Below are 21,755 nucleotides of genomic sequence, written 5' to 3'. Positions count from 1 at the left end.
TACACTTCATTTGTGTCAATTAAACAAACTTGACAATTTGATTTGTTCTTTAAAACACAAATTCAAGAATTTAAATTTGGTAATAACGCGCACAATAGTATTGAAAAGGCTTTTAAGAAATAATAAAAAAAGATTAAAATTTCATGCCTCACATATAAAATGCGCGAAAATATACATGCACACACACGTATATATTTTCAGATAAATATATGAGGTGTTCAGTGTATTCAAAATATGGTATTAAATGTAGACTTGCAATGATTATAATAATTCTGGAGAGGGTACTTGTCAGACAGGTGACAACCTAATACTCCATAAAACCAAGATACATACTTCTTGATTTTCTGTTCATCTCCATAATGTAGGTGCATTTTCGTATTTTAATGAAAGAATATATTATTAATAAAAACAGAAAAATAACAAACAAAGCAGCAGAAATTGGTTCTTTCAACAATACAGCAAGAATTGCTCCCAAAAAAAGAAGGACGTGTGGAACAAATATTTTATTCTTATAAAAGAACGCTTTTATCCGATTAGTTTTTGATTCTTTTACAGAAACAAAATCATTTCCATCATAATAATAATCTGATTTTAATGCACGCATTAATTCTAAATCAATATTTTTATTTATTTCGTAGGCAAATTTTCTTACTTTGGGTGTGTACTTCCCAAATATTTTCCATTTAATGCTATTCTTGTCGAAACCTTCCGACAACAATGATTCATATTGTTCTTCAATGGTCTCTTCGTCTAAGTCTAACAAATGGGAAATATTTCTTCTTGAGTATCCATTATTTTCCTTAGTTTCAATTTCTTCGTTACTTAGCAATCTACTATTGGGCTTCAAAATTAGCCAATCACACGTGTGATTTTCTTGTGTACTCCATATTTCAACAGTGCCAGCCGACTGAAAGTATTAGAACACGAAATCAAAACGTGTACAAAAGTGCAACTGTAATGGTCAAGATAATAAATTTCGCTAGGGGAAAAAAATTCGGGGGACAAAAATGAAATAACGGAAAACAAAATGTTCCCAAAAGAAAGGTGCAGAACATAACCTTCTGGCAAAAGGTTGATGAACAAAAAAAACAAAAACAAACAAACAAACAAACAAACAAACATACACACACATATGCACACACACACACACTTGTAAGGAATATCATTTGTTTTTCTTACACTGCTGAAGTAGTAGATTATCCATAATAGAACAGTAGCGTTAAAAATTTCAGAAAGAAATAGGAACCTCCTTGATTTGGGCAAGATTTGACATTTCGTAAAAGTCGCTAAAACTTTAATTAAAAATCTTTTAACTATGTGCTTACACTGTACATTAAACTTCTCAGATCTGCTATTATTTGTATCAAATTTCTTCATAATTATTTTCTATTTGATCAAATTAGCAATATCTACGGTACATTATTAAGCAACATAAATATTGTTGCGATGCGGGGAGGAATAAATATTTTTTAAAAAATATATATTCCTAAATAAGTTTACTAAATAAACTACACTACAAATACAATTAGAAAAATAACATTGTTTAGTTATATTAATATATGTTTAAAACATATATGTGATTAATTGGATTACACAATTCATTGTGTTCTGTTAATATGTTAACAAAAAGGTACGCTACGCGTAAATATATATATATGCAGGTACACATATACAATTCATATAAACATTCGCGTTAATATATCCTTATATATTTGTATGTGCTATATATGTAGGCTCTCACATATATATAACACAATACATAGCAAGCATTATAAAATATTCATGAATGTAATTGTAAAACAAACATTACAGATGAAATAGAAAAATAATATATACTGTTAAAACGTGAAAAAACGAACTTTATATTAAAAAAAAAAAATTCATTAAATAAGGTGAGGGGATTTCTTTACTAACCCCTGAGCTTCATAAAGTTGCGTGGTCAAACATTGCATGCATTGCCACATATATAAAAGAAGTCACCTGAAACGACATATTACATCCATATATATCTCCGTACATATTGCCTAAATATATTAATTCCTTTATATAACATGTGTTTCCCTTATGTATGTGTTAGGAATTTACCCCCTCAAGCATATATAGCAGGAAATCAACTAACACCAACACATCTTCATGTTACGTAAAATGGAATAATTACAAATTTTTTTACAAATAAGAAGGAAAATATGCGTTATATTCCCCTTCTAAATAGGTTAAATTAAAAATATATACTGTACTATTTTTTAATTATTTATAGGTCCCAAAACAACAAAGGAAATAAAAAGTGTATATGTAAAAAAGGCTCATATATATATATGTATTTCTTTATACATGCAATTCGTTTTTCTTTCCTTTTATATAGAAGCCTAGCAAAATGATTATTTTTAACAGTGAAACAACAAATTAGGGGTAGAAACGGCGAGGGAATTTTACAAACATTTTTTTACAATAAAGAAAAAATATAATTATAAATATAATAAAAATGTTAATTTAATCTATTTGTAAGAAATCAATGGGTTCCAACAGCTTATCCAAAGTTTGCAAAATACATAAAGAGAAAAGGGGATTTGAGAGAAGTGATGAAACATAAGTAAAGGCGGAATAACGTTTCCACAAGTAGCAAAATAATTTCTTTTATGTGTTTTAAAATTCGTACCATTATCATTTTTATTTATTATTATTATTTTATTTTATTTTTTTTTTGTAACATTTTCGTAAAATCTAAAACTAAATATTCTAAGAATTATTATTTTCCCAATAAGTTTCCATTTTTTAAATATAAGAGCGTTCGCGATTTTCCTTTGTTTTCCTAATTATTTGTAGCTATAAGTAACTATACGCGTTCACCTATATTTTATATTCCTAAGCAAAGAAAAATTAAGAGAACACTTTTGCATGCAGGTAAAGATATCATTTCCTAATCGCAAAAAATGGTTACTGAGTATCAGTATCGTACTGAAAGTGGTCATTCGAAATTATGCACGCATAAAAGACTTTTTTCTGTTAAGATTCTACTTGTTCTGGTCGGCAATTTTCATATAAAAAAAAAAAAAATAAAATAATAATAATAAAAAGAAAGGGGAAAAGAGGATGCATTTCATTGGTTATTCCACAGCTGACTTGTATTGTTATTAAAAAAAGAGAAAATCAATGTGGAACGGAAATAGTACCTGGATCGAACGAGCATATTTTTAACAGGATTAAATTGGAATGAAATCAATGTTTGGATGGCCCTGAATTTTCAGTTATGTTTTTCCCCAAATGCCCTAATGTTATATTAGCACATCACATGCTAATATAAGTAATCGCGAAAAACTCTTAATTTTGTAATTATGGATTATTGATTTGAACTTAATTCAAGGACAGCGAGGCCATAATCTGTTTATTATCTATAAAGGCAACTTGCTAGGGAGCGCATATTGTAATCATATACACAAGTTACAACTCAGGACAAGCAGTACACTAAAAGGAAAATAACACATTTCTGTGTGCCCTCATCTGATTGTCCAAATTATAAGAATGAAAAATTATTTAACGAGTTCCTTCTTTATGATTACACAATGCTAACATAATTTTTTTTACAGTTCTCTTATCCTCCATTTTTATGGAAATTCATCAACCCTACTTCGATCATATATACGCTAAAAAATAGAACAACAGAATAAGGAAAATTCGAAAAAAAAATACTTACAAAAAAATTAAATATAGAAAAATATGCTTTCTTGTCATATCTTTCTTCGTGTAAAAAAAATATTTTACTGTGGCTAATAATAGTACTTTGAAATGTTGTCATTTTGATTAAAATACTTTAGAAAAAAAAAAAAAAAGGTTTCCAAAAAATATTACCCGTGGAAGGATATTAGAATGTATGGAAACATTATATATAAATTAGCGTAATACTGGTGCATATCTTAGCTTCAATTTTGCAGAACACATTGTTCGTGCAATGGTTAATTACGGAAAAGCAATAATTTTATACATTAAACAGTTTTTGTCTCTTTATATTTTGTTTACATAACGCTGTAGGCTCCTTCCTTACATCTAACTTACAAGGAACGATATATACAACGTTCCAAATAATTACAGAGTTGTGGCTAAACCTGCACACATTTTTTTTGCACACATTAACATAAACAGCTTGAAGGAAATGGTGAAAATGAAGAAAGTGTAGCGAACAACATTCTTCAATGTTTGCACATTCGATTTAGCTATTTTTCTTTGCTTCATTTTGCATAATTAATTTCTTAATTTGTGAATAACAGAATACAGAAGTTCTGTATTCTAATTAACATTCATTTCAATTTAAAGCTGGATGCAAGCGTTCAAGAGTCACGTGGAATAAAAATAAAAATAGAACATTCCTTTGCATTTCTTTAAATTTTAATTATATGCTATTACCGATAATTTAGTGTAACTAAATTATAAACATCAGACATTAACGAGATCATGCAACATGCAACATGTGTTATCAGCATATGTATGTATATATATATATATATATATGTACATAAATTAAAAAACTGATAAGAACCTATAGACAAAAATTGCGCATCGTTAATACAAGTAAAAAATATATAAAATGGAAACGTGTACGACCATGGAACAACGCGTTAATTTTAAAATTAATAAGATGTACACAAAATAAAGCGTTTCAATGAAATAAAAAGTTAGCTAATGTCATAGATATTTTAAGTAAATATACTCTTTCCCTAAAATAGCCTAATTTCTATATGCAACAAAAATATAGCATATACGGTAAACCGCATTATGTGAATTTATTCCTTTAGGTATAAAACCATCTAAAATAAACCTTTTGTCCTCAAGGATTCATCCATTTATTAATTCTTCAAATCTTTCATTCATTAAGGAAAAAAGCTTATCCATTAAAACGCACATTCATATTCCATTCATTATTAAAATGATCATCTTCATTAGCTAATTTTTCCTTTAAATCATCCCCTTTCTTTAGCATTTCTTCAACCGAGTTTATTTCTGTGTACCAAAAAAATTAAATCTACTTCTTTTAATATATTTCCCCCCTTCTCCATTTCTTTACCCTTATCGAATTTGTCGTCATTTTTTTTCACACCCTCCTTTAAATGGACACTCTTTTTTTCCGGCACATTTGTTACTTTCAGAATTTTGGGCTTTAAATGGGCACTCTTTTTTTCCGGCACATTTGTTACTTTCAGAATTTTGAGTTTTAAATGGGCACTCTTTTTTTCCGGCACATTTGTCACTCTCAGAATTTTGAGCTTTAAATGGGCACTCTTTTTTTCCGGCACATTTGTCACTCTCAGAATTTTGAGCTTTAAATGGACACTCCTTTTTTCCGGCACATTTGTTACTTTCAGAATTTTGGGCTTTAAATGGACACTCTTTTTTTCCGGCACATTTGTTACTTTCAGAATTTTGGGCTTTAAATGGACACTCTTTTTTTCCGGCACATTTATCACTTTCAGTATTTTGGGCTTTAAATGGACACTCTTTTTTTCCGGCACATTTGTCACTCTCAGAATTTTGAGCTTTAAATGGACACTCTTTTTTTCCAGCACATTTGTCACTTTCAGTATTTTGAGTTTTAAATGGACACTCTTTTTTTCCGGCACATTTATCACTTTCAGAATTTTGGGCTTTAAATGGGCACTCTTTTTTTCCGGCACATTTGTCACTTTCAGTATTTTGGGCTTTAAATGGGCACTCTTTTTTTCCGGCACATTTGTCACTTTCAGTATTTTGGGCTTTAAATGGGCACTCTTTTTTTCCGGCACATTTGTCACTCTCAGAATTTTGAGCTTTAAATGGGCACTCTTTTTTTCCGGAGCATACTTGCTTCATATAGGGGCATCCCGTTTTTTTCGCACAATCTTCTTTTTCTGCATCATTATCTTTGGATGAACATCGATACTTTTTTAAACATATACCAGTAAATGGGCATCTTTCGAATTCGCCAGAATCTTTTCCTGCAAACTTATCTTTACGTAGATGTCCTTCATTTCCCTTCTTCTGCTCTTTAAAGGCACATCCATAATTTTTTGAACATTCGCCTGATTCGGTACATTGCTCTTTTTCTACAGACTTGTCTTTACATGGACATTCACTTTTTACTGTAGAGTCATCCTTTTTTCGGCAGTTATCCTTAAAAGTACATCCTTTATTTTCTGTATTATCATCCATAAATAGACACCCACCTTTTACGCAGTTCTTTCCTGCAAATTCTTCTTCATCTTTTGCTTTTTTTCTTTCATCATCATCATCATTATTATCATCGTCACTACCATCATCTTCTTCGTCGTTGTCGTCATCATCATTGTCATCATCGTCATCGTCATCCTTATCCTTTTTACCCTTATCCTTATCGTCCTTATCATCTTCCCTGTTGTCCTCTTTTCCCTCATCCTTTCCTTGGTCTCCTTCCTTATCTTCTCCGTTCTCCTCTTTCTTATCTTCCTCCATGCCGTCTTCATCGCCCTCCTCATCCTTACCTAAATCATCCTGTTCCTTGGGTTCATTGCTACCGCTTTCATTTTCTCCCTCTTCCTTATCGTAGTTTCCCTCCCTGTCCACATTTGCTTTATTTGTATTGGAAATAAAAGGCTCATTCCCCTGGGAGGAATTCAAATCATTGTTCACATTATTATATGCGTTATAAATGTCTTGAACATCATTATAAATATTTGTATTTTCCTCTCCATTATTTTGATTTGTTCTCTTTTCCTCTTTTGGAAAGTGGTCCTTAAAATTCGTCTTCTCTGTCTTGTGATTTGTGTTCATTTCCTCATTCATTCTTTCCTCGTTGCCATTTAATTCCGTTCCTAATTTGCTGAAATCCGGTTTTATATTACTCCCTCTGAAGTGTTGTTGACCAGGAGAACTCACCGCAGAATTATCATCATAGCTCATTCTATCGATTTGCTCAGTTTCCAGTAACACTCGATTACCATTGCTCAGGGGATTCATCCGCACAACATTACTGGAAACGCACGATTCATCAGAGGTGCACTAAAAAAAAAAAAAAAAAAAAAAAATGGAGGTACATTGATCAAGTCTAAAAAGTACATAAATATAAACACACAGGTGCTATATTCACTAGCTTATCGTACAATGCCGGGTTTTACACACACACAAAATCTGTTCAATAAGTGTAAAAACCGGAGAAACACCCAAACAGACGAGCGCTGAAGAAGAGAAATGCTATTCTGGTCTTACACTACTATTAGGGTTCTGTAAATTCCATATTAAAAATGAAACAATAAAAATATTAAGGAGGAAAAAACATTTATTTAGTACACCTTTACGCTCAGATTTCTTAAACGTTTCAATATCAGCAGTTATAGAATTCTCTGGTGAATTTTCCTTTTTCCCATGTTTCGACATTTTATGTAACATTTTATATTTCTTCCCAAACATATTCACTTTCAGAAAGGAAAAATTAACTATAAATATAATTGTTTCAGTTATTTCTATTTTTCTTCCTTCCGCCTCTTAATTTATAGATCATTCGCGAAAGAGAGCAAAAATACCTTTAATATATTTTTTTCAAAATAATATTATTTCAAGAAAAATTATAAAAATACCTTGCACATTCGAACAGTTAAATCGAAATATTTTCATGAAATATTTTGAGAAGTAAAAATTACCTACACAATAACAATAAAGAATTTATCATTACGCACAAGTACACTCCTCAGAAAAAATATACGAATGGTAAAACTGAATATGTATCCGTGAAATTTCGTGTAAATTCAAAAAAAATAATTTGGTTAGTCCTGACGATGAGTGGGTGAAACCGCTAATTCGTTAATTGGTTAACTGTTTCGTGAATTGGGGGGTGCCTGAGTACATGAAGGAATAGCTCTTCAGGGAGCTCCTCCTTGGGGGATATAAATTAAAATCCCCTCAACACTTACGTGTAGATACGATGTGACCCCTATGCTCTTTCATGCGTAATATATATTCGAAGAAGAGCTTACATACCACGCCGTATTAAAAAAAATTAGAATACCAATAGTGTGTAAGGATATTACATCCATAAAGTAAAAGGGTATTATTAGCACCTAGCCAACCTCAGGAAGTTAAGCATCGCCACATATTCTTGTGTGCAATAAATCCTTTAATGTTAAAACTACATTATATTTTCTGCTTCATGAAAGAAGGGTAATGGAGCACATGCTCATGGGAAGAGTAATCTTAAAAACTGGACTAGCTGCATGCACATATATAAATGTGGTACATACGCTACGGTAAAATAAAATGAGCTCAGTGCTGTGTAATAAGCCCCTGATAAATGGACCCAATAGAGTAGCGTGAACCAATATAGCCGCAATGCGCTGCGGCTACTGTAAGTTATTCTATTCTACTACATTTTCTATACTTCTTCCTTTTCTCCGATGCATAATATTTATGGATGATTACAAATTAGTTGGGAAAAGAAACCGTAGAAATGATCCCATCAAAAAGTAGGCTCAAAAGGACAGCGAGTCCATTTTCTCCTAGCGAAGGCATCTTCACGCGAATTCAGCGCGCAGGTGAAATGGATAACATCGTAAAATATAAACCGGAAAAAACGAGAAAAAGTAAATTCGTCGCTATTAAGCATTTTATACATACATATATCCTATTATATGTATATATGTATATATGTATATATGTATATATGTATATATATAATCACATGCACATAAGTGTGTCCATGGGGAAGCCCCCATTTTAGACCCCCCCCTTTAGCACTTTCTTCTTCCTCCATCTTTAACCTTAACCGCATTGCACAGCCATACATTTAGTTCAATTGTGCCCTCATTAGAAATCTTCCGCTTAATTAACCTCCCAAAAAATTGTGTATATTATTATGTTTTTTCTCTTAAGACCCACCAGAATGATAACAATTATCATAATGATATGATTGGAAGAGTATTTTTGTAAGAACATTTCGTATAAATATAATTCTTCATTTATTTTATAATGTTAAACTGAGAAATTATTTGTATTATTCATTTCGCTACACTATTAGTTACATTATTTTGTAATGTGCTATTTTCCTCAAGTGCTCATGTAAATGAAGCACTGGAAAAATGCTCGCAATTTTGCAATGTATTTTTTTTTTTTTTTTTTGGCAATAAGAAAAATTTAAACGGTTCAGAGTGACACATAATATATAATAAATAATCAACATATGCAATTTGTTCCTTCGATTATTTATTTTATTTTATTTATTTTATTTTTTTTGTCCTTCGGCATTGACTTTTTCATCAATCCTGTCTAAACTCCGCTAATGCAAGTGTTAAGCGAACTTCTTTTCTTTCGCTAACATAGATTTCCTGGAATGTAGAAATAAGCTCTTAGGAACAAATTGGCACGTCTAAATTATTAGGTTTCTTTCCCCCTTTTACGCACAACACACCATGAGTGCATTATTCTCTACCTTATATGTGTACTATAGATAGGTGCTTACTACCCTGTAAGTAAGGCACGGTGCTATTAATTGCACCTTAATAAAAGAGAATTCCTGCTCTCGTAAATAAATAGAAAATAGAAATATACGTTTCTAATGTATGAATCACTTTTACCTACATAAGATGTGCGCACTCGTGGGGTTAAGTAGCTACATAATAACCTAACAGTTTTATAGTTCCACGTTAAAAGATGCACATCGTTACGTCTACACAGGGAAAATTACTACTACTTATGAATACACCAAAACGTCTACAAAAAAAATAACTACATTGCTGTGATTTTTTTTTATTCATTTTTTCTCTTTTCCACTATATTATCTATCTACATAGAAGCTCTAATTTCCTTCTATTATATCATCCACAGAAGGTATATTTTTCCTCAACATTTGTATTAACCTATCTAACAAAAAATAAAGCCCAAAATAAAAATAAAATAAAATAATCCCCCTTTAATTCTTAAAATTAAAAGGAACACTTTCGGAACAGGGTGAACACCAAAAGAAGTTACAAGAGGAGAACATTCCCCTCTCTCTTTCCCTATCACTGTAAAAATTATGAGAACGAATATTTCAAGATGGGTTAAAAAGCGCCTGTATATAAAATTAAGTAAAAGTTCATACAAACACAGAATTAGCATTATGTCACTTATAAAACAAAGGTCGGTAATGTAGTAAAAAAAAAAAAAAAAAAAAAAAAAAAACATAACATAACATAACATAACATAACATAACATAACATAACATAACATAACATAACATAACATAACATAACATAACATAACATAACATAACATAACATAACATAACATAACATAACATAACATAACATTGATATTACATAAAAATGAAGTTACAGGAGCAAACTAATTTTATAATTAAAAAGCACTTTACCCTTTCCGTTTCGACTTTATTTTTCCCATAAAAGGCAACGCACTTTTTTACCTCTTATGCAAAGGAAACATTTGCCATATTTTTATTGGCTTCTAATTATATACTTAAATAAAACATGATTTTATTATCACAAAAAAAAAGAAGAACACTGTAGAAATTTTGAAAAAACCGAAAACAATAACCCAACATAAACGTGCGAGAACATTAGGCTCAAAAAATTTTTTTTAATAAGGTCTGCTATTCATTTCGCTTCACGTTATTTAATAAACAATCCTGTATAGTGCAAAAATCGTAGCGAACTGCGCACTAGCATGGTATAGAGGTTAATATATATGCAGTCCGAAATGTATATATATGTGGCACTATATATAAATTCATATAAATGATTGTCTTGAATTAATATATTATGCGTTTCGGCAACCAATTATTAATTAGTTCAACGAAAGTTTTAACACCATCCATGTATATTATTTTTATAATATCATTTGAAAGAATTTTTTGTCACTTAGGGGCTGGCATTTATACCACGAATATTTTGATGAATTCATTTTCTTTGTCAATTTAGCTCCTTGGCTAGTACTTCTATTTTTTCCATTGGTAGCTTTGTTCTAAACACCATTTTTCTGTTAAACAATTTTTTTACCCTCCAAAAAAGGGCGTCCGTATTAGATATATATATATATATATATGCATGTAATGAAATATTTCTATCACATAGAACGGTAAAGTGTACATGCAACGTTTAACAGATAGGTTAAAGAAACCAAGTTTTATTCGCGCAATTATAAAAACTTCTTTTTATCCGAAAGGAATGCTACGTATATATATATATATAATATATTAGCTCTTTGTATATGCTTCACTTTAAATAACGTTATTTCGCTATTTCCTCATTTTGTATTTCAATTATTAACCGAAAACATGGTGCTCCCCAAGTCACGAGCAAGTAGAAATGCATCTGAGTATGCCAGGCAAAACGCGAAAAACGAAGGTTTCTCCAGTTATAGCGTACGAACCAGAGCCTTCTTTGGTGCATCGTTTTTCGCCCTTTTATATATCCTACTATTGGTGAGTGATATCGAAATCGCACTGTGTAGTGGACAAAGTGGATATGTGATTATTTGCATAGACTCATAATGTGGGGGCGAGCCTTCTTACCAAATAGAACGCTTATTTTCTCGGCATGCATGTTCTATAATCCTGCATAATAATGCATGCTAAATTACATGAGAAAACTGCAACATGTTGTACAATCCCTTATACATTCCTTTGTAGAATATCTTCACATATGAAAGCGATAATCATGCCATTCCTTACCTGCGTCTAAATCATCGAACAATAAGGTCCCTGGGTCAAAGAATTATGCTTACCACATGCGGTCCACAAGTAAGACAACATGCCCCAAATCAAGGGTGCCAAAAAAAGAACAACAAACCATTACCCGGTGAAACAGTGGAAGATTATTTAGAGAGATCATGCCGTCGTGTGGAACTTACAGATGAAATGAAGGATAGACTAAAATCGTGCCACCCCCATATAACAGAAGAAGACATGTTCAAATGGTATTCAACTTTATACAATGATCATGTATCAATTTTTAAGGATCTTATTGAACGCTTAAATGTGGCAACTCATATGTTAGCAGCCAATTGTAAACAAGATAAATGTTTTCAAAATAAATGTCGGTCGCATCTATATAAAAAACTTGGAAAGGAACTTATAAAACTATCAGATAAGGATGATGATGGTGGCTTTAAAAGATTTTTAAAAGAAAGTAAGATTTGCTCAACAAGTGATTTCACCAAATTTTTGGAAGATTCCATGAATGCATGGAACGACTTTATCAAGGAACATGAAGAAGTAGCCTACGCCGAATTGAAAGAAGCTTTACAAAGTGGTACATTGAAGAAAACAAAAGGAAAAAATTGAAATTTGTCAGAGAACAAAATTTATAGTAAAATGACGCCTCTTTGCATATGAATTGTAATAAGTTAACATAAGAACGCTTGCCACTTTTCCGCTCTATGCTTTGCCTGTTGATGTATATTCAAAACGTTGCAAAAAGACCACCTTTTAAAAATACTAAACCAAGGTACAAGTGAAGAGCACATAATTTTTTGGTATGTACATGGTAGTTTGACACATAGATTCGCTCGATGCGTCAGTCGCATATAATGTGCATAAGGAAAACTGTTTTTTGTTTTGTTTTCTTTTTTTTAGTTTTCTATTTCGTTCCTCATGTAATATGTAGACCGTATGACCATCGGCACCTGCCTGGCTGGATTGGTTGGGGGACTGAACCTAAGTGTTATACTATACATTATGTATTATATTTCTTCTTGTATGACCATCATCTGATGATGCAGTGATGTAATAATATGTTTGCACACAAAATTTAGGCATATCATTTGCCCCCCCAAATAAACACGCGTTTAAAAAAAACTCATTCCTTTACACTTGCCAATAAATGGAGTACATATTTGTGGCCTATACATATTTGTCAAAATGCGTTTACCTGTATGCAGTATGCATCAAGGTGAGGAGTATTACGTGCTGTACATTACAATAGTACAATACAGATTTTTTTTTTTCTCACTACTTATATGTTCACATAGCACTATTTGATATATTAATTATTTTACCATTATTATTGTGCCCATTTTTAATGCGACCCTTTTGCATTTTTAACGCGGACTCCTTTTCAAAGAGGCTACAACAAAAGGCGCAGCGCATCATCTGAACAAGCCAAAACTAACTTTACACGCCCTGATGACAATTACTCTTCCTGGTTCGTTCGTTTTACATCCTCGTAAATGAAATTCCCTCTACTCTCCTTAATAAAAAAAAAAAAAAAAAAAAAAAAAAACTATTGTGTATAATTACGAACTTATAAATGTAACTTTGACAAGAAGATTATACTTTACCTTAAATATTTTTTTAACCCCTAATAATACTGAAGAAGTACTTATGGACAGAACACAACTTCTTTATAAATTGCCTGAGAACTAAGCACATATGCATTCTGTTCTTAATATGCAATAATATATGGACATATGCATAGAACACATTTGTGTATCTCTCAAGCAAACATAATAGACGGACACCTCATTTGTCATATTTCATTTTCCACTTGATAGTAAAAACGTTTAACCTTTTCAGGATAAATTGCCTAAAATTTATACAACTATAGAACTTTTCATTACCATTAAATGATGTGTATGCAGATGTACAAATGGGATCGATTATGTTATTTTTTGTATTTTCTGTTTACGATCTAATTTTAGTGATTCAATGTTTGGTAAATATGAGACCACAGATGGTCCACTTGACTCTATCTATACAATTGTTTTCTCTCTAAGTATATGAATAACAGTTGTAAAATAAAGTGGGAGCATCATGAAATTTTAATCTCTAATAAAATTTTAACAATGTCAAGAGAATATATTTTAAAATATATTTTAAACTGAAAAAAATATATATATATAATATAATAATAAATAAATACACCCACCATTTCAACATTCTTAAATTATTCTTTAAAGGAAGTGTGATTCGTTTAGGACACCAAATTTTATCATATTAAAAAAAATCGTAAAATCGTAGCATTGCAAAATTGCGAGGTGTTTTAGAGGTGCTTTCCTTCCAAATAGGACCTGCACACAAAAATTTCTTCTAAGGAATTTCCTTTTTTTTGGCACCCTACACACCTTAATGCAACGAAAGAAAAGAAAATACAAACGTTCCAATTCGGAAGCTCGTAATACGCCCTGATTTCGGAGACTCCGTTTCTCCTATGCGGTGTTTCCCACTTTGCGCTATTGGCAGCCCCTACCAGCATTATCGACATTTTTTTACCCACCTGAAAGTGCGGCTAAAATGTTGAGAAGCAGAGTGAGATTACCCCCCATTTTGTAATTTAGGCCGGGGTACACAATCTTTTCCCACGCAAAATTATATGTAAACGTATACTTTATGCAATTTTAGCAAGGTCGGAGACTATGTCTTTTTACACAAATAAAAAAAAAAAAAAAAAAAAAAAAAAAAAAAAAAAAAACCTCTATATATATATATATATCCATTCCTACATGCGTAGGGTTAGATACCTACATAAGTGGGACCCCTATATGATCAACGATGCACAAAAGTAAAGGCTGTTTTGTCCATCTCCTCATGTATCATTTTTCAAGGCCTTTTTTTCTGCCCCCCGAGAAATGCTTAAGGCACTATAAAATATGCACGAAATTGCTCCCGAAGGTTACACAGCAAATGTGCGCATTTTTACCTACGCCAAATTGCCATAAAGGCGTAAAGCATGGGCCATAAGAAAACCTTCCATTTCAGAAAAATATTATCCCTACATATGGTCCCCACTATTCATAGTAATAATGCGTAAAGACATGTTACATGTTAATCATTAATGTAAATTCTTCAGTGCCAAAAGAGGCAGTATATACCCGTGCACACATAATTACACCTTCATGAACAGGAATCAAGTGTTGCCCCCCAAATTTAAAATTGCCTCACTCGAACATGAACTCATATAGCACAAGGATGTAGCCAAAATGCAGGACGAAAAATCCAACAAACTTAATGAAAACTACAAGGTTGAAACGAATGAACCATGATATTAATGAGGAAATGAGTGAAGGTGCCAAATTACAATCGTCGTGAGAATCCCAAAATGTACATATGCCCCTCTTTTTCCTTCTTTTTTTTTTTTTAAGAACCTTGTGGACTGCTACTATTTGCTGCTAAAAAAGTTCAAGAAGAAGAGTTCTTACGTTATAGACGAATTCCTAATAAAGGTACCACCGAGGGATCGAAAATTACGGGTCCCGCGGGGAATGAAAAGAAGCGTCCACTTCGTTCAAACTGGTCGCAGGAATTTTTTTTTTTTAAATTAAGAGAATGCACTATATCAATATGAATAATTTTACACTTCATGAATTTTTGCATTATCTTTTTTAAAAGGAGAATAAAGAAAGTAATGGGACCTTAACCATTTATGAAGATGTGGACTCGGATGCTTTTTCCTTCTTAATTTTGTCAATGATTGATTCCAGTTACGACGTAAAAATTATTTTTTGGCTTGTGCACTATAAGTTACTCAAAGATACATCCATAAAAAAAAGCAATCATTTATAGTAGCACTCAAATGGTCCCCTCATTTAGTTTTTTTTTCAATTCACCTCTTTTTGCAAAACAACAGCGCATTAACCGAATTAATGTCCTCAATGTCCAAAACGGAAATGACATAATAAAGGCGATTTGTTTTTACATGGACAATATAAAAATCAGCGAACTTTTAAAAAAAAACACCAAAAATGTGAAGAAGAAGAAGGAGAGCCCAAGCGTAGATAAAAATAGTAAACTTAATTTAAAAAAAAAAAATGTTGGAAGAGAAAAAAAAACGGAGGAAGAACCACCCAACGAAGTGGTTAATAAAAATGTGTGTAATGTTAAATCTTTCAGTCTGTTCAATAGTAACATAGATATAAACGGAATTGTTCTTCTTTCGAAATCATTGTACGATAATGGTTATGCAAAGGTGGGTCCTAAGAACAAACTATGCGCATGTTGCAACGTTCACCAATATGTAATGCCCTCCTGTTTGTTCCCAATAATGGGAGGTCCTCTTAATTAGTATTCTCTCCAAATCGCATGTATCTCATCACCACACGACTATTCAACCGGTAATAGAATGCCAAAAATATATATAAACCTTTTGTGAACTTTTTTTTTTTTTTTAAAGCTAGAAAATTTATCCATAGATTGCATTAACTTAAATTCTCACTGCCTCAAGTATCTGTCCCTGTCCCTTTGCAACTATAACAGTTTAAAAACGCTCAGCTTTCAAGTAATTATAAAATACTGAAATGTGTGTACGCGGGAACACATACATGCGAATTAGGACATTACATTCCAAACGTCGCACTTCCCCCTAATAATATTTGACTCCGCTTTATTTCTTCTTCTTATTCTTTTTTATTTTTTTTTTACTTTCTTTTCTTTTCCTCTACAGTACTGCAACATGGGCAACGACTGCATCAAGTACATCACAGACATAGTCATATACTTGAACTCTTCTCTAACTACTTTGAATTTAAGCGGGAATAAGTTTAATGCACAAGGGATGCAAGCTGTAAGGAGTGTGGACCTTCCTCTCACTTTAGCTGTGAAGTGTATTTCCAAAGAGCAGTGTATTTTCCCTTCTTCCAATTTGGTTTATACATCCAGACCCTCCCCCCACCCATATTTCCACTCCTCTACCTCCTAGCTCTTTGAAAGCTTCTTGCTAAACAACTCCCTCACCACCATAGATGTTTCTTACAATATGTTCAATTTAGATGACTCCTTTGTGGAAACATTTTGCAAAATTATCGTCAACCAAACGGTAGGGGAGAGGACAAAAAAAAAAAAAAAAAAAAAAAAAAAAAGGGAAAGAAAAAAAGGAAGGAAAAGGAAGAGAAACTTCCATTTTGTAGCCACTGTGAAATTTTTAATAATATACACCCCCCCAGTGTAAAATGCCCTCATTAATTTACACACAGAAATGGATGAACTTACCACCGACGTAAATAAAATCAATTGCTCTTGTACGCATGACTAATGGATTCCTTCCCCCATTTTAACATATTCGCAGAATATCTCCAGCATTTCTCTAACTGGGAATTTTGTCAAAAATGATAGTTTGGCAAAAATAAATGATGCTATGAATTTTAATAAATCTATTTCAATGTTGAAGCTACCTGATGAGTAATCGCATGAATAGTTTAGTTGGAAAACACAAATTCCGCTTAAAACAACTACATGGTCTTTTTTCCCCCTCTGCTGCTTATCATTCAAATTCTCATCGAATTGCCTTTGCTTTTTTCCCGCACACTTTAGCAGTTGTGTATTCTTCTCTTACACCCATTTGCTCCCATATTTATAGAGTTGATAAGGAAATATTGAAGCAAATAAATCTAAAGCTTGTTAAGCGGAAGCGAAAGAAGAAGAAGGTGCGTAAGAAAAAGGCTTAGGGATGGACTGCCACTAGGACAGTGTAAAGGAAAGGTACCCATGTACCATGGATCAGATTGCAAATATCATTTTTACTCTATGAAGACAAGCTAAAAAACGAATGTTAAGAAAAAAATTCCAAATAGTTTTCCCAGAGGGGGAAATATAAGTACACAAAAGGGGGGTATATTCATTTTCTAACAAAGTTTAACTAAAGGCAAAACGAAAAAAAAAAAAAAAAAAAAAAAAAAGTAAGAGAGATTATTCCATAAGGCTAAACGGTTATTCATTAAAGGTGGCCACTAATTCACTGAATCCTAATTAGTGTTTCTCCCAGCCTTATGTACTTCTTCCTTTTTTTGGACCTGTATGTTTTCCTTTTCATGTTGGTTTGCCATGTCCTCTTTGCGAGCAAAACGCCTGAAAAAAAATGGAAGCAACGGGAAATTCATCACAACATAAGTAAGATTAATTCTTTAAAAGTGAAAAATAAACAACCATCGGATGTACATGCATCCGCCTAAGTAGGTATTTGCATATTTACACTTATCATGGAATCCCCTTCATACATACGTTCAAAATTGTGATGTCATGTCACATTTCGTTGTACTTTATCATTTTCTTACCACTTAGCGTCAAAAAACTCCTTCTGATGTACTTCGTGAGGGCCAAATCGAAAGAAACAAACATATTTCCCCTATTATTTCATACACAGCATAAGCAATTTATCTGACAAATATCTTTTCACAATCACATGAAGGGTGTGAATGGAAACGCGTTCCTCTACTTGCCTCATTTCCACGCCTTCCAATGGGTACATTTCCCTGTGTTATTTTGTATAAGGAAATACAAAAAAAAAAAAAAAAAAAAAAAAATCATGCACACTTAAAAAAAAATGAATTAACAAAAAATTACAGTATTATTTCATGCGCTTAATAAAAAAGGAATCCCTGTTCATAGCCACATTAAGCATAACGTCGCTACCCATATGCGCAACATGGCACCACGGGCGCATATGTAGTAAAGTGGTTTTCCGTTTGTGGCAACATTGACGAATGATGCTCTAGCGCAAGCATTTGATGGACGCAATACCTAAAAATGTTAAAACATGTAAAAAAAAAAAAAAACCACCTTGGTAGAAAAAAAAATTCCCAGCGTGAATCGCCCAACTGGATCACTTCCTTACCGTGGGTCATTCGACACCACTCTCCCTTTCGACGTAAAAATGCACATTCTGTAAGGGAAAAAAAGAAAAAAGAAAAAGCGCATTTGTACTCATCCCAATATGTAGAGAATGAACATCTTCCTCCATTAGGCAACTTATTCTGTCCGTTCATCGTCCTTCCGACTGCCTCTGCTTCTTATAATGGATGACAAGGAAAACACAACCTTCGACTGCGACATTTTGATATGTGGCAGTAGCCTACAGAACACTTTGCTGGCAGCCTACTTTTCCATTAACAACTACAAAGTGATAAATATTGACAAAAATCCATTCTATGGTGATGTGAACTGTTCCTTAAATTTCAACCAATTTCAAGATGAAAAATGTCGGTTCAAGAATTTTTACGACGAATATTTTCCTTTATCACCCAGAAGAAATGGTAACGACGTAGAAAGAATACAAAATCTCAAACAAATAGTTCACAGTTATTTCCAAATAAATAATAACAAATTTAATATAGATCTTAACCCCAAAATTTTATACAACGACAGCAACATCGAGGAATTGTTGATTACGTTAAAAGCACATATATACATTACTTTTGTGGGAGTGCAATACTTTTACATGACCTACCATAAGGCTAGCTACAACACATTGGTAGAACAAACAGATATGCACAATGTAAAAATTCCAGGAAATGCCCCCCAAAATATATGCGCGAATAAAGGGGTACACATACCCAACACAACTCATATACAGAACCTGAAGAATAGTAGTAATAATAATAATCATGAGGACGAAAACGATTTAATTGTGTTAAAAATTCCTCTAAACAAGACGCAGGTCTTCCTTGACAAAAACCTGAGTCTCATTGAAAAAAGAATGATCATGAATTTTATTCACAAGAATATTATTCACGATAAGAATTACACCTTCTCCAATCTTTCCAATTACAATTTTGTAAAGAAGGCAAATGTAACGGAACAGGTGGTTACACTACAGAGTAGCATTCTCACAGTCACCAAAAATAATTGGGGAGATTCAGACAGGTACGATCTTCCTGGGGACAAGAAAAGTGAAAATCAAATTGGAAACATCCCACGCGAGAGAGAGGAATCAGAAAATATACCGCAGGCAAATCATGCTGACCGTGCCAACCATGACAACCACAACAACCATGACAACCATGACAACCGCCAACACAACCCACACAACCATGCCAATTGCGCGGACCACCCCGAAGAAAACGCAAATGCCAGAATTGAGGATTACCTCCAATCGTACAACATCTCAGGAAAACTCACAGACTACGTCATGTACGGAATAGGTCTCTTCGATCTAGAAATGGAGCACTGCAATAATAGTGACATTCCCGAATATTACCTGACCGGATATACCAAAGCTAAACGCTTTATTATAAATAAAATGGAGTTTCTCAAACGGCTACATATTTTAGTCAACTCATTAAATAAATTCAAACACCAAAACCTGTGCGATAGTGCTTTTATCTATCCGTCCTATGGGCAGAACGACATTATCTATGCCATATCACGAGTGGCTTGTCTAAACAATTCCGTTTACATGATTAACAGAAAAATAGACGACATAATTTTTTCTCCTTTCTGTGATTACGGAGAGGAAATTATAAAGAATGATAATATGGCTCCCTTGTCTAACTCCGTAAAAATAGACTCAATCGTACTAGACAATGGACATATAATTAGACCAAAATTTGTTATATCATCCGGGTCTAATATAAATTTCTACGAAATGAAGAAACACCTTTTTTGCAAAAAAAATAGTAAAAAGGTGAAAACGCTTATCAAAACAAATAGGCTCGTTGTCCTAAGTACCTATTCACTTATTGGAAAAAATGGCTTATCCTTTTATATACACAAACATCCAAAATTAGGGCACCCAGAAAAAAGGAAGATAAATAATTTGACAAATTCTGTACATATTTTACAGTTAGATTATAATAGTGGGAGCTGTCCCCCGGGTTTTTTCTTGACATACTTTACCTACCTAGAAATTGTGAAGGAGCCAATTGAATCTACAGGCATTCCAAACAATTTGAAGGAGGAAAAGGCAGACGGTCACAATTCTGTAAAAAACAAACACACCCCAATTGATCATAAATCACCAGGTTTCTACTTCCTATTTGATGTTTTAAAATTGTTTGTTAAAAAACACAAGGACAGTAGTATCCCACCTGCAGATTTCCACTTACCTGTCAATATTCCCTTTAATGAAAATTTCCACAGCGAACTTGTGAAATTTCTCAGGATCCAGGAAACAGAGGAGCGGTCTCAGTCAGGGAAAACTGAGAAAAGAGAATCCCCTAATGAAGAAAATGCAAAAATAGTGGAACAAACAAATGATCTCCCCTTAAGGGAAAATACCCCCAATGGCGAACACAAACTGAATTGCCACAATGAGGAACAGGCACCGGGAGACCAGAAGGGGGAAGGCACGACAGGCCAAGAGAAAACCAAACGTTCCAACGTCGAAAGAGAATCCTTCGTAAAAACATTTAACGATTTATTAATCAAAGAAGGAGTTATTTATTGCGCATACTATGAATATGAACCAACAGTGTACAGGAAGGACACTGTCAAAATGATTAACCAAAATGCACAACACTACAAAAAGATATTCGAGAGTATTGAAGAGAAGATTAAGGAAGAGCAAGCACATATTCGCCAGGATGAAGCGAACGAATTGGATAAGGCCAATCCAAGTGAGAGCGACTGTTGCAACACCGTTGACAGTGGACAACACGTTATTAATAGTGATTTAACTGGAAAAAAAAATAACCAACGTGAAAAACACAATCATGAAGACAAGAACACTTACACCCCTTCCCACAGTTATAAGCGTATCGAGCTGGAAGAGAACAAACATATTTGCAACTTACTTTTTACAAACGATACGCACAACTATCCGATATACCCCTTGGTTGAAGACGTATCTACATTCTTTTACATTATTAACAAAATACATAGAACGTTTATTTCTTCTAATGGTAGCCAAACCATATATGATAACTTTGGTGATAAAATTAAGATGCTTTTTAGCGATATCAACATGTCTACTTGATTCGGCAAATACACATCGTCACGGAAGTAAAAATTCCTTCTTCCATTTATGTCTGCCGTTTTTCTTTAATTTCCAACTTATATTTCTTTTTCTTTTATTATTATTTTTTTTTTTTTGGCATCTACACTTTGGCGAGTTTTTAAACAT

The 21,755-nt window shown here is 32.8% G+C and overlaps 6 protein-coding genes across 6 annotated transcripts; 3 read left to right on the top strand and 3 right to left on the bottom strand.

Moving 5' to 3' along the window:
- Positions 1 to 304: 304 nt before the first annotated feature.
- On the bottom strand, positions 305 to 1,377 carry PKNH_0623100 (Plasmodium exported protein, unknown function; the record flags this gene model as incomplete). The annotated part of the gene is made up of 2 exons (XM_039113743.1): positions 305 to 907; positions 1,180 to 1,377. The coding sequence occupies 2 exons, from the start codon at positions 1,375 to 1,377 to the stop codon at positions 305 to 307; spliced, it is 801 nt and encodes a 266-aa protein (XP_038969549.1).
- A 3,696-nt stretch (positions 1,378 to 5,073) lies between these two features.
- Positions 5,074 to 7,410, bottom strand: PKNH_0623000 (Plasmodium exported protein, unknown function; the record flags this gene model as incomplete). Its single annotated transcript, XM_002261865.1, has 2 exons — positions 5,074 to 7,002; positions 7,210 to 7,410. The coding sequence occupies 2 exons, from the start codon at positions 7,408 to 7,410 to the stop codon at positions 5,074 to 5,076; spliced, it is 2,130 nt and encodes a 709-aa protein (XP_002261901.1).
- Positions 7,411 to 11,263: 3,853 nt separating this feature from the next.
- On the top strand, positions 11,264 to 12,271 carry PKNH_0622900 (Plasmodium exported protein (PHIST), unknown function; the record flags this gene model as incomplete). The annotated part of the gene is made up of 2 exons (XM_002261864.2): positions 11,264 to 11,410; positions 11,618 to 12,271. 2 exons carry the CDS (start codon positions 11,264 to 11,266, stop codon positions 12,269 to 12,271), a joined length of 801 nt encoding a protein of 266 aa, XP_002261900.2.
- Positions 12,272 to 14,904: 2,633 nt separating this feature from the next.
- PKNH_0622800 (conserved Plasmodium protein, unknown function) lies at positions 14,905 to 17,364 on the top strand (the record flags this gene model as incomplete). Its single annotated transcript, XM_039113736.1, has 9 exons — positions 14,905 to 14,946; positions 15,067 to 15,147; positions 15,314 to 15,412; positions 15,552 to 15,890; positions 16,095 to 16,199; positions 16,365 to 16,484; positions 16,620 to 16,736; positions 16,986 to 17,098; positions 17,277 to 17,364. The coding sequence occupies 9 exons, from the start codon at positions 14,905 to 14,907 to the stop codon at positions 17,362 to 17,364; spliced, it is 1,104 nt and encodes a 367-aa protein (XP_038969548.1).
- Positions 17,365 to 17,651: 287 nt separating this feature from the next.
- PKNH_0622700 (conserved Plasmodium protein, unknown function) lies at positions 17,652 to 18,034 on the bottom strand (the record flags this gene model as incomplete). The annotated part of the gene is made up of 2 exons (XM_039113735.1): positions 17,652 to 17,764; positions 17,971 to 18,034. 2 exons carry the CDS (start codon positions 18,032 to 18,034, stop codon positions 17,652 to 17,654), a joined length of 177 nt encoding a protein of 58 aa, XP_038969547.1.
- A 676-nt stretch (positions 18,035 to 18,710) lies between these two features.
- Positions 18,711 to 21,608, top strand: PKNH_0622600 (GDP dissociation inhibitor, putative; the record flags this gene model as incomplete). Its single annotated transcript, XM_002261862.1, has 1 exon — positions 18,711 to 21,608. One exon carries the CDS (start codon positions 18,711 to 18,713, stop codon positions 21,606 to 21,608), a length of 2,898 nt encoding a protein of 965 aa, XP_002261898.1.
- Between the last annotated feature and the right edge of the window lie 147 nt (positions 21,609 to 21,755).

Source organism: Plasmodium knowlesi (genome assembly GCF_000006355.2).
Source record: "Plasmodium knowlesi strain H genome assembly, chromosome: 6".
NCBI lineage: Eukaryota > Apicomplexa > Aconoidasida > Haemosporida > Plasmodiidae > Plasmodium > Plasmodium knowlesi.
This window is presented reverse-complemented; position numbering and strand designations above follow the sequence as displayed.